Genomic DNA, 13,186 nt, shown 5'->3' with positions numbered 1-13,186 from the left:
AAGAGCAATAATTTTAAACAATCTGAAAATGCGGCATGAGTGTGAACAGGCAACATGTAACGAGTAAACAATCACAAAAACAGTTAGAATTGGGTACAACGGCTGCTCCAAATTGTAGTTTGTCTGGGTTGAAGCGGCAGCCTATGCGGAAAATTCCAGAACGCCATAAAATCGGGAACTAGGTTAGGCCACAGAGAACGGTTCAAGTCACCGCGTCAGCAGCAAGAAGCATAGAACTCATGGTTGGGGGGCGATGAGCTTACTTCAAACTGATCAGGTACGAGTATATATTGCTTACACCCTCGATGTCCCTTCTATAATTCATAGAGTTGTTGTGGCTCTTGATGTGGAACATTTCAAGAAAACATCTCTTTCTTGTGTTGTTCTCGAAATCTAATATTTCTACGGCACCGTAGTCCATTCGATGGTCTTTTTTTCGGATGTGGTCCGCCAATGTACAGGTTTTGTCAGGGTTCTTGATGTCACTTATGTACTGGGTGATTCGTCTCTTTACTGTCTGCGACGTTTGGCCAATGTAGACCTCTTCGCAAGTTGAACAGGGCACACGGTATACCACTCCACTCATTTTATTGACTTCAATTTTGTCTTTTAGGTGGCTGTACAGTCTATCGATCTTGAAAATATTCTTAGGTACTATCTTGACAGAGTCGTGTTTTAATATTTTTATGAGGGGATTGGTTACGTCCTTGATTAGGGGAATCGTGGAGTATCTGGTTGAACTAACTTCTCCTCTATTGGTGGATGCGCCGTCTCCACCCAGTGGCTGTCCTGGGGGAGCGGAATTGTATAACAATCTTGTCAGTAGGCCCTTAGGGTAGCTGTTATTCAACATCAAATTGAAAAGTAATTTCAGATTCTTTTGATGGAATGTTTGGTGGGATATTCTTTGAATGCGGCTCTTTAGGCCCATAATCATATTAATTTTTTGTCTGTGTGGGTGATTGGAATACTAATGTAAGTACCTTCCTGAATGGGTTGGTTTCCTGTACCAGTCCAGCCGCAAGTCTCCCTCAGTGTTCCTGATGACCCTCGTGTCCAAAAAGGGGACACCCATTTCGAACTCTTCCTCGAGTGCGAACTTGATGTGTTCGTGTTTTTGGTTGAATCTTTCCAAAATGTAGGCAGTTTTATCCCTCGGTTCTGAACAAAATAGATCATCCACGTATTTCTTGATGAAGGGTATTGTAAAGTGGATGCTAGGGAGGATGCAGTCCAAGAGATAATCCATTACTAATTCTGCGATGGGTGAGCTGGCATTTGAGCCCATAGGAGAGCCTAGGATTTGACTGAAGAATTTTCCCTCAAAGATAAAATAGTTTGCATTAAATAAGAAGCTGACGATGGAAAGAAAGTCGTCTTTGGGGATTGACGTGTGTTCACTTATGGAGTGCCATCTGTGTTCAATGGCTGTTAATGCCAGCTCTACAGGAATGTTGCTGAAGAGGGACACTACGTCCAGACTGATAAGAACATAATTATCAGGCAGATGGATCTGATCTATAAATTCTGCAAAGGCAAAAAATTAATATGATTATGGACCTAAAGAGCCGCATTCAAAGAATATCCCACCAAACATTCCATCAAAAGAATCTGAAATTACTTTTCAATTAGATGTTAAATAACGGCTACCCTAAGGGCCTACTGACAAGATTGTTATACAACTCCGCTCCCCCAGGACAGCCACTGGGTGGAGACGGCGCATACACGAATAGAGGAGAAGTTAGTTCAACCAGATACTCCACGATTCCCCTAATCAAGGACGTAACCAATCCCCTCATAAAAATATTAAAACACGACTCTGTCAAGATAGTACCTAAGAATATTTTCAAGATCGATAGACTGTACAGCCACCTAAAAGACAAAATTGAAGTCAATAAAATGAGTGGAGTGGTATACCGTGTGCCCTGTTCAACTTGCGAAGAGGTCTACATTGGCCGAACGTCGCAGACAGTAAAGAGACGAATCACCCAGCACATACTTTTCTCTTTGATGAGGTTAATTTTTTCTTTGGTGTACCAGGCAGGATATTTGCTATTGAAATTTTGTTTGAGAGGAACACACTCGTTGCAAATATTGAAAATGGTATTGTAGAATGATTCTACTGCTGAGTTGACATCATTGCGGGTCTCTGAGAATGCCCAGTCTGTGCCCAAAATTAGGGAGTAGAGAAGTGGAAAATTGGACCTTGCAAAATTGAATTTTATTACTGACACATCAAAAGTGATACCAGCAGTTGGCTTACGATAAGTCAATGAAATATCCAGAGCAGGATGATAACCGACTTCAGGGAAAAATGGAAACTCACCTCGATGGACACTGCAATCTATATTTGAGAAAACCAGGTCTAGAAGTCTGCCCGAGCAGTAATGGATGGAATTGAACTGCTCCAAGTTGAAAAAACCAGCGAATTGATCAAGTCTGAATAAAGCATCACCATGCCTGTTTCTTTCATCGCAAAACTCTGGTTGATTAAAATCCCCGAAAACTAGAATTTTGCTTCCGTATAAGCATTCCAACGACTCCAGCATATCAAACAGATTCAAAATGTGCAACATATTTGCCTTCGGAGGTATATAGACAACAAATATATAGAAAAAATTATGTTTGTAAAGCTTTGTAAGCTTCTTCTGTCCTTCTTTTTTCTGAACGGGTTTCGGAGTCTCCCTCTTCTTTTCCTGCTCTGTAGGTTGGGTCTTCGCTACTTCCTGAATTTTTTGTTCAGAAGTTGTTGTTTTTAATGAGGATAAATTCAGATGCATACCACCCGACGATATGAATATCGACAAGTGTTACGATCTGAATTGAGCTAGCCAATTTGCCATCGTCAGGACCCCAAATGGAGTACGCTCAACCGAAGAAAAGCAGATGCTGACCATGGTTTCGGCCTCATTAGGCCTCATCAGAGCAACATAGCATTTTTCCACGGTGGAAAGCGTTTGGAATTGATGGAACTTTATTCAATGTTGTCATGTTCTACTGGGTATTATTCACCCAGAGCGCCATCCAACATGAAACGGTATCCGATTCAATCTCCCCCCCCCCAGATAGAAACCAAGACGAAGACAATAGCATATGTTCCATATTTTCCCTAATTCAGTACGCCGATTCGCTTTTGCGAACGTCGGACGCATGATGAACTGAGAAGTCTGGGACGCGCTCAGGTCGCGGCAGAGTACGATGCCAGCGGTACAATAATGAAAAGTGATAGCGCCTTAACGGCAATGAATAAAATAATGAGGATACCTTCAGATGCATACCACCCGACGATATGAATATCGACAAGTGTTACGATCTGAATTGAGCTAGCCAATTTGCCATCGTCAGGGCCCCAAATGGAGTACGCTCCACCGAAGAAAAGCAGATGCTGACCATGGTTTCGGCCTCATTTGGCCTCATCAGAGCAACATAGCATTTTTCCACGGTGGAGAGCGTTTGGAATGTTGTTTTTGTTACCTTCTTTTTCTGGTCAGCTGATTTTCGGGAATTCTTCTTTCTGGTCACCAATTTGAACTCGCTACATCCTTTGTAGCTAGCTGGATGGCCCTCTTCTTCACATAAGACGCATGTGGCATTTCTCTCTTCACCTTTTCAGGTGAGTGTGCAGTCATTGCTGCTATGACTTCCTGAGCACTTCACTCATCTCCACGGAAAGGAGCATTTGTTCTGTGCATGTCCGTACCTTTTGGCACCTAAAGCACTGGCTTGGACTTTCAGGCCTCTTTTTGTGTTCAACCGCAATACAGAGGTTGTAAAGTCGCTTCACTTCGAAGATTTCCTTTTTCTGGGTTTTAACCAGGTAGAGAGGTATGGGCTTCTTCGTCTTGTTCGATGTCATTCTGGACACCTATGATTGTCTATTGAACACCAACTGGGATTTCGTGACTGAGTATGATGATGTCGATTTAGCGTGTGCAGGATTTTATGAACATCTTAACGGTATTTTTGATGCTTGTGTACCTAAAACATCTGGTAGGAGATCCCGGTACTCGCCTTGGTTTAATGGGGATATAATTTTTAAGCTGAAAGCCAAGGACAGTTGTCGTCGAGCCTATAAGTCAACAGGTTGTACATCATTTCTTGTGGAATTTGTGGAGCTTCGCAGAGAACTGAAGAGTGCAATCTCGATAGCCCGGACCGGATTCTGTCGGGAAGCCGAGGAAGAGTTGTCTAGGGATCCATCAAAATTTTGGGGCTACTTAAAAAGGATTCGAGGTGGTTCCTCCACTCCGGGGTCAATGAAGTTTAATGGATCCATTTTGTCCGATCCTCAGGACATCGCCAATGCCTTTGCTGCTTTCTTCGAGGCTGCTTTTGTGGAATCTTCTGCGCCACAGCGGGACCGTTGCGGCAAAGACTGTTTTGGGCTGACTATCTGTTCCCGATATATGTAAGTGAGGAGTGTGTGTTGTCGTGTTTGAGGGAGTGCAAGGGTAGTATGACTGCTGGCCCGGATGAGGTTCCGTCTTTTTTATTGAAAGACTGTGCCATCATTTTTGCTAAGCCTTTGACTGCGCTTTTTAGGCTATTACTTTCGAAACGATGTTTCCCAAGCATTTGGAAGGAGGGTAAAGAGGGGCAGTAGTGAAGACATCGAAAATTATAGACCTATCGTTATTCTGAGCAATTTTAGTAAAGTTTTTTAGATAGTTTTATACGATATAATTTACGCACATGTAAAATGCCAAATTAATGATGGTCACCACGGTTTCATTAGGGGCCGGTCTACTGTAACGAACCTGACTTGTTTCACCCAGTATGTGTCTGCTGCTTTGGATGAATGTTCTCAAGTCGATGTTATATACACTGACTTCTCCAAGGCATTTGATAGGCTTGACCATGGAGTTGTTCTTACAATGTTGTATTCGTTTGGCTTGAAAATGGATATTATCTCTTTCCTGGAATCGTATCTTGCTGACAGAAAACTGTTCGTTCAATATTTTGGAATCCGGTCATATGAGTTCTCCGCAACGTCAGGTGTTCCACAGGGTTCCATTTTGGGTCCTCTGTTGTTCATGCTGTTTATGAACGATTTGAGTTTACACCTGCTCTGTCTGTTGCTCTTGTATGTAGATGAATGCAAATTGTTTCGTCGAGTCGAGTCTATCCAGGATTGCTGGTACCTTTAGGGTGAAATCGATAATCTGAATGATTGGTGCCGGAGAAATCGACTATCATTAAATATAAAAAAATGTAATGTGATGTCCTTCAGTCGCAGTAAGTCCGTTGTCACTTTTCAATACAACATTGAGGGAAGTGTTTTGGGAAGGGTGACTGAATACAGAGATCTGGGAGTCTTATTCGATCAGAGGTTGACTTTTGTACCCCATGTGAGGGCAACTGTTTCCGATGGTCTCAGGACTCTCGGGTTTATAATAAGGAATTCCAGGGATTTGTCAGAGACTGGTTCACTCTTCCTCCTTTTTACGGCGCTCGTGAGGTCAAAGCTAGAATATGGGTGTGTTGTATGGAATCCCGGTTATAAGGTTCATATTGAAAGCTTAGAGAAAATACAGAGGCGATTTCTGAAGTACGTGAGCTTCAAAATAGATGGCTTGTATCCGTGCCGTGGAATACATGATGGGTATTTTGCTATATTTCAATCTCGACTTCGCTAATTAACAGACTTAGTATCGGGAGAAAGAAGTCAGTACCCTTCTTGGATGTGTTGCTGGTGAGAGAGAACCAAACCATTATTACAGATTGGTATACCAAACCAATGGCGTCTGGCCGGTATCTCAACTATTACTCCAGTCATGAACTGAAACATAAGTTAAATCTCATCATAGGTATGAAGAACAGACTATATGGTATATGTGATGGATCCAAATATGAGGGCTCATTACAGAGACTTAAAGCCCTATTATTACAGAACTCATACCCAATTAGATAGAATTAGAATTAAATAGAATATTTTATAACAGCTCACCAGCTGTTAATGACACAGTAAATAACACAGAGAGTTCAGATGTGATAGTGGAGACAGATACACAGGATTATAAATATTACAAATTGCCACATTATGATCAAATAACGTCAAAGATCATATCATTGTTCAAAGAAAGAAATGAGTTGAGATTCGTCAGGACAATTCCTAATAAGTTGAAAAGATTTGTCTTTACACACCTAAAGGATAAAGAAGAACCATATAACACTACGAATGTTATCTATCGGATTGATTGTAGCACATGTGAAGGGGCATATATTGGCCAGACGGGTAGGGGACTCAACACGAGGTTAGAAGAACATAAAAGAGACACAAGACTAATGAGGTCAACCACAGGATTGGCGAGACATACAGTAGATACGGGCCATATCATGAATTTAAATGATGTCAATATTTTACGGAAGGTGAACAACCATAATAAGAGGCTTTTCTTGGAATCTGCGGATATAAATATGTGTGACAACAGTGTGAATATAAATAAAGACTAAAGTGCAGTCAGTGACATCTACTGTAATATCTTGGAGATGATTAGATTGCGAAGAACGGGTAACCTCAATATGACAGGAAACATCGAACCTGGCTGAGTAAGAATAGGATCAGTGAATGACAGAGAGGATCATAGAGACGAGTTGGATGGACGACGTCGAGTTTCCTAACCTGATTTGAAATTAAAGTTCTAACAATTTTTGTAGTTTGATGTGTTTTTTATATCTCTGTCTTATTGTGTATTGTGATTTAGGATATGTATTATAATTGTTCTGGTCGAACTTCTACGACAAAATTGATATTCTGATGATGGTTCCGTCCTTTTTTTTTCGAGAATTCGCATTGATTGTGAGTACCATATGTAACATAGGGTACAATGTCCATTGACTTTTTATGTGTTTTTAGTCCCTGAAGAAGTTCAGAATCATGAACGAAAGCTAGGAAAACTTCAATAAAGAATAATACTTAGAAGACCCATAATTGACTTCTTTCTCCCGATACTAAAGTCTGATGATGGGTATTTATTGAGCAGGTTTAATGTTAACACTTTAGAGGAGCGTAGGACTTATTTGGGAATTCTTTTTCTTAATAAACTCTTGAGTTCCAAAATTGATTGCCCTTACTTACTAGGCTCTGTGGATTTGTTCGTCCCTAGACTACCTGTTCGAAATATATCCACGTTCAATCTTCCTTTTCCACGTACTAACGTGCTTCGGTTTTCGCCAATGTTTAGAATATGTCATGATTTTTGCAATTTTCAGTATGTTTTGGATGTTTTCAACTGTACTCAGTTGAGTATATGGAAGGCTGTGTTGGGGTCGTAATTTTTTAGTTAATTTAGGTTTGCATTTGTATGTATATATACTTTTATGAGTTTTTATTTTGTAATTTTGTTTATTCCCAATGTGTAATTGGTCTAGACTGTAGATTGGTGTAATTAGATAATTAGATAAATAGATGAATAAAAAAAATTTCCTAGGACATATGGTTGGACAAATCAACAATTCCTTTACCCCCAAGATGTCGAGGCAGCTCTGTCCATTCTATTGAGCTTTTGGGGTGATGTTTATTGTGTTTAGTCAGCATCGTCCTTATTTTTCTCTGTAAAGCTGCTAAATCGGTGGTCGTCCAAGAGATAATACCAAATGAATAGCTCAGCGCCGATCAAGCGTAGGTGTTAATCGCTTTTATCAGATTCTTGCTTTTAGGACCAGTTCTCATTTTCCTTCTCAATGTTCGGGTGAACTCCTCCGTTAATTCTTTCTTCATCTGGCTCTGATTGATTTTTGTTGCCTGTTTTATGCCTAGATACTTGTATATGTCTCCTTCCTTCAATGCTTCAATTTCTGCACCTTGTAACTGGGGTTTTCCTTGGTGGACTCGAGCGCCAGCTATTCTTTAAGGGAGAATAGCAAACCTACCCTGGCAGCTACTAGCCGGAGACAGGGTTCCCTTGTGTCTAGGGTGTTAGCGACGCACAATGATAGGCAGAATCAACGTATACAACTTTTATTTGTCGATTCGAAAAAGGGGAACACAAATAGAACTATTACAAAATTCGGTGACTCGAAATCAGTGAGATTTACAGGGCAAAACTGACGGAATAACACTGGATCCGATCTCAAACGGTATACGGGGGTTAACGGACTTGTTCGCCAGCCAGAACCTGAGACGTACACTTGACGGACAGATATTGGACTTCAGCCAGGTTAGGGGATAAAAGACAGCACAGAAATACGACGGCTCACCCTTAGGCTCGTTCGGCACTCCCCGGGCATCCGCACCAGCAGAATGCCTCCCTAACCGTAAAGGTGAACACCGGAACGGGGTAAAAAAAGACGGGAACTGAGGAAAGGGTGCGCCACCCCAAAGTGTCCTCGGTACCCCCCGGGCGTCCTTACCAGCAGGGTACTCTAACGACAGTAGGGGTGGAACTAGATACGACGGGAAATTTCAGGAAAGGGTGAGCCACCCCAAAGTGTCCTCGGTACCCCCCGGGCGTCCGCACCAGAAGGGTACTTTAACGACAGTAGGGGCGGAGCTCAGACTCGGGTATGAGAGGGATGTCGACGGAAAACTGAAGTTCCAATATTAAAAAAAAATATAACGGCGTGTCGTCTTACCTCTGGTTCTATATTCGGCCACTTACACTCAAAACTCGATAAACAGACTCGCCCCAACGGAGGTGACGGAGAAAAGGCAAAAAAAAATTAAACTCTCGGAAAATGAAAACCCCAAAAAAAAAAACAATTTTTCTAAAATAACTCGGCGGACGGCTCTAATAATTCGAATCAAGCGAAAATCACAAGTGAACAATCAGGCTATAATTCGTAAGTCAAAACTATCTGACAGCAAGTTAATAACAAGTGGACAACGTAAGTGAAGTGGCCTGCGGGGGAACATCTGATTTTATACCTACAGGGGGGGTGCGGAAATCAGATCTGCCCGACAGTCGAAATTCGGTAAATTTGCGTCGATGAAAACGTCTTAATTTCGACTTATCTGTGCTAGCGAACAAAAAAACTCGGTTATCTTCCAATTCAGGATGTTTTATACGGTGCGACATCGTTTTTAGGAAATAAAAACGGAATAAAAACGGTACGGTATGTTTACAATTCCGAACGATGTCGAAATCCTGAATTGGAAATTCGAAAAGATTTTTCGGAAATTAATTCGAAACAAAATTATTTAAAAATGAAAACTGAAATAATTATTCTAAAATGAGGGAATAGGTTGGAAAACCCATTTTCTCATTACATCCCCTCGGCTCCGGTTGAAAAATTGAATCCACGATGAAATAGGGGATTAAATTTTTCACGGTGAAATCTACTAAGTCCGGTTAACGGTTTGACTATTCACGGCAAGACGATTGAGATCGGATTTACAATAAACAAGTTCACCTAATCTACTCCAGGTGGCGTATACTCTGCTAATGCTATCCCGGTTGCTCCCACTCTATGGTCCGCGTTGACGTATGTCCGCCGGTGGTTCTGTCGAAGTTCGGTGTTCTATCAGCTAACCTCCAAAGTCCAATTGTCAAATTTCGCCGGGTGGTTCCAAATTTCGATTTCCATTTCCATCGGTGAAAGAAATGCCGGAAAATAGTGGAAACAGTGCAGGACGGAATCTTCAAAGTGAGTACCATTTCGATTTGTCATTCGTTGTGTTATTTCTGAACCATTTTAGGGTGGACTTCGCAAAGCCGGCTCCGGGCACATGTCATGGGGGTTAACAGTCATCAATATCATGGAACCAGGGTAGTTTGGAATACCGGACAGCGTCGTTGGCTCCCCCTGTGACGGCGGTGCAACTCCTCGATGGTGTTGGAGTCAGCAGCAGTTGTAGGTTGCATAAAAATGAGAGAAAAGCATTTAGTATACTGATATCCTGGAGCAGAGGGATAACAGGGTGTACGGTGGAATTTCGGAAGAAACGGTAAGTACGGTCGGTAATTTCAATAAGGAGATACAAATATACTGTTCTATTTCACTTACCGTTCAGGCCAGTTTGTAATATCGGTGTAAGCGGTGTCAGCCTTCTATTGCTATTTTCTATTCGGTTATTGTATTTAACAGTGACACAGGGGTGAAATAGAGACAGACAGGACGGGTGTATCTCACTTGTTATTATCGGACCCACAATTAATACAGAAAAATTGAATTAACTGTTACGGTTCCTGTTTTTCCAGTGAATTAACGGAATTTTCTGTTGTAGGTGTTCTGGGATACCACTTATCTACTGGATGACAGTCAGACGGTCCTGTTTGGTGGCAATAAGCTGCACAGAACAAACAAAAACTGTACGGAACAGAATCTTCCAACACTGGCAGACCAGGTTAGATCTATCGGTTATGGTGGAATCGCGGAAATATAGGTATGTACATTTTGTCAGTTAATAAGGAGATACAAGTATAAGGCTCTATTCCACTCACCTGGGCACTTATTCGGTGAAAGCAGCGGTAGTACCCCATTACTAACCTATTTACAGTGATGAATATTATTTTTAACGGTAATAGTGGAGTGAAATAGAGTCAGACAGAACGGATGTATCCCATTTATTATCAGTGCATGCTATAATATAACGGTACGGTTGATTTTTATTTCGGTTGCTATACAGTGTACTTACTAATGATCAGACGGATGGAACGGTTTTAAATCCTTCACATGAATATTGGTGATTTTCTTACCACTGTCATCTTTCAGGTCATAAACAACGGGTGAAATCACTTTCACAACGGTATACGGACCAGAGAACTTCGGAGCCAACTTGGCTGCAAAGCTATCAACGGCGGACGACAGCGGATTAGCACGGCGCAGAACTCTATCACCGACATAAAAACGAACTTCCCTTCGACGGAGGTTGTAATGGTGAGCTTGCTGCTCAAATGCACGGTACAACCTGGTATTGACAAACTCATAGGCCTCCTGAAGATGACGGATTTGTTCTGTACGGTGAGTAAGATTTACCCTACTTTCTTCCGGGCTTCTGTTTGTCTCCTCGGTGTCTTCGTCTTGGGTGTTTGACGAGTAGATTGCCTTTGGAACTGTTAATTCCCTTCCATAGTTCAGGAATGCCGGTGTGAATCCCGTAGATTCTTGTTTTGTGGTGTTCAGGGCGAAAGTTAGTTCACCTAACTTCTCATCCCAAGTACGGTGATCGGCTTCACAGAACTGACCTATCATTGTTTTCAACGTACGGTTGACTCGTTCTACGGCGTTGCACTGTGGTGTATACGGAGGGGTGAAACGGTGAGCAATGTTTAGCTCTCGGAGACTGTTTTTGAACAGTCTACTGTCCTACTGTACCCCATTGTCAGATATCACCAGCTTCGGACAGCCATATCGGAGTATAACTTGTTCATACAGGGCTGAATAAACGGTTTTAGCGGTGGCTTTCCGCAACGGACGGCATTCAACCCATTTCGTGAAACGGTCCTGCATCACCACTACGTAAGAATTTCCCTTCTTGGAACGGGGAAGTGGCCCGACCACATCTGTACAGACCTCTTGGAACGGTGCATCAGTCATTCTATGTGGTTGCATTTTTCCAGGCGTCTTCTGTTGTGGTACTTTGTACCTTTGACAGGATGGGCAGTTTCTTACGTATTTTGCGACATCTCTGAACATCCCTGGCCAGTAATAATTCCGGGCTAGCCGAGAGATGGTTTTGGAGATTCCCAGGTGACCCGCTAATTCAGAATCGTGATTTTCTTTCAGGACCTCCAGTCGTTGTTCGGTGGGTACACAGAGCTTCCATGGTTGTCCGGATCCAACTTCAGTAAAGTCGGAAGAGTCCCAGAAGTGACGATACAGTTTCCCATCCTCAACGGCGTAGTCAGGGAAATCTTCTGGGTCTCTTTGTACCTCTTGGAGCTTTTTGTTGTACCAACTGCAGCGAACTTCGACGTCGGCCAGGCATACGGAATCTACAGACGGTAACGGGTTTCAGGACAGACTGTCGGCGACTTTGTTCAGAGCACCTTTCCGGTATTGGACTTCAAAGTCGAATTGCTGAAGGAAAACGGCCCATCGAGCAATTCTTCCGGACGGTGACTTGATGGAATTCAGCCATTTCAGACTCATGTGGTCGGAAATTACGGTAAAATGAAATCCTTCCAGGTATGGTCGCAGTTTCTCTATTGAGAAAACAATGGCGAGACATTCCTTTTCGGACACGGAGTAATTTCTTTCGGCGGTGTTCAAGGTACGGCTGACATAGGCGATCACCCTTTCCTCTCCATCGAGAACTTGGGTCAGGGCTCCTCCAAGGCCTACGTCACTGGCGTCTGTTTGCAGGACGAACGGTTGATTGAAATCCGGACAGGCCAGTATCGGTGATTCGGTCAGTTTTTGTTTTAGGAGGTCGAACGCTTTTTGTTGTTCCTCACCCCACTTCCAACGCGGTTTCTTCTTTAACAGGTGAGTTAACGGTGCAACGACATCGGAAAAGTTCTCTATAAAACGGCGGTACCAGCTAGCAACTCCCAGAAAACGGCGCAATTCACGGATGGTTTTCGGCGCTGGGAATGCTACGATAGAGGAAACTTTATCCGGGTCTGTACGGATTCCTTCGGAGGTAACGACATGTCCTAGGTATTTTAGGGATTTTCGCACAAAGTCACACTTTTCGGGATTGAGACGAAGATTGGCTTCTCTCAACCGCCGGAACACTTCTCTTAAGTTCTCCAGGTGCTCCTCGAAAGTCTCCCCCAGGACAACTATGTCGTCCAGGTAAGCGAACGCCTCCGGTTCCATTTCTGGGCCAATAACGGTGTCTAAGAATCTCTGGAATGTGGCTGGACTAGCGTGAAGACCAAACGGCATAACGGTGAACTGGAACAATCCCCTTCCTGGAACTGTGAAGGCAGTAATCGGACGGCTTTCCTTTGCTAACGGTATCTGCCAATATCCTTGTTTCAGATCCAGTGTGGAGATGTACTTGGCCTTACGCAGTTTGTCCAGAATCCCAGAAATGTACGGCAACGGGTATGCATCTTTTACAGACACTTGGTTGACGGCACGGAAGTCGATGCAAAAACGGTACTTTCCGTCTTTCTTCCTGACCAACACTACCGGTGAACTCCACGGTGACTTGGAGGGTTCAATCACTCCCTCAGCCAGCATACGGTCTACTTCCTGATTGAAGATCTCCTGCATTTTCGGGTTTAGGGGTCAGTATCGTTGTTTGATCGGTTCGGTGCCCGGTTTCAGTTTGATCTTATGTTCAATCAGGTCG

General features: G+C 42.8%; 1 protein-coding gene across 1 annotated transcript; it reads right to left on the bottom strand.

Moving 5' to 3' along the window:
* Window positions 1-259: 259 nt before the first annotated feature.
* LOC123315942 lies at window positions 260-2,576 on the bottom strand. Its single transcript, XM_044901850.1, has 3 exons — window positions 2,327-2,576; window positions 984-1,527; window positions 260-839 (listed from the first exon to the last, which is right to left on the bottom strand). Exons 1-3 carry the CDS (start codon window positions 2,574-2,576, stop codon window positions 260-262), a joined length of 1,374 nt encoding a protein of 457 aa, XP_044757785.1.
* Window positions 2,577-13,186: the final 10,610 nt, after the last annotated feature.

Source organism: Coccinella septempunctata, chromosome 6 (genome assembly GCF_907165205.1).
Source record: "Coccinella septempunctata chromosome 6, icCocSept1.1, whole genome shotgun sequence".
Lineage (NCBI taxonomy): Eukaryota > Metazoa > Arthropoda > Insecta > Coleoptera > Coccinellidae > Coccinella > Coccinella septempunctata.
This window is presented reverse-complemented; position numbering and strand designations above follow the sequence as displayed.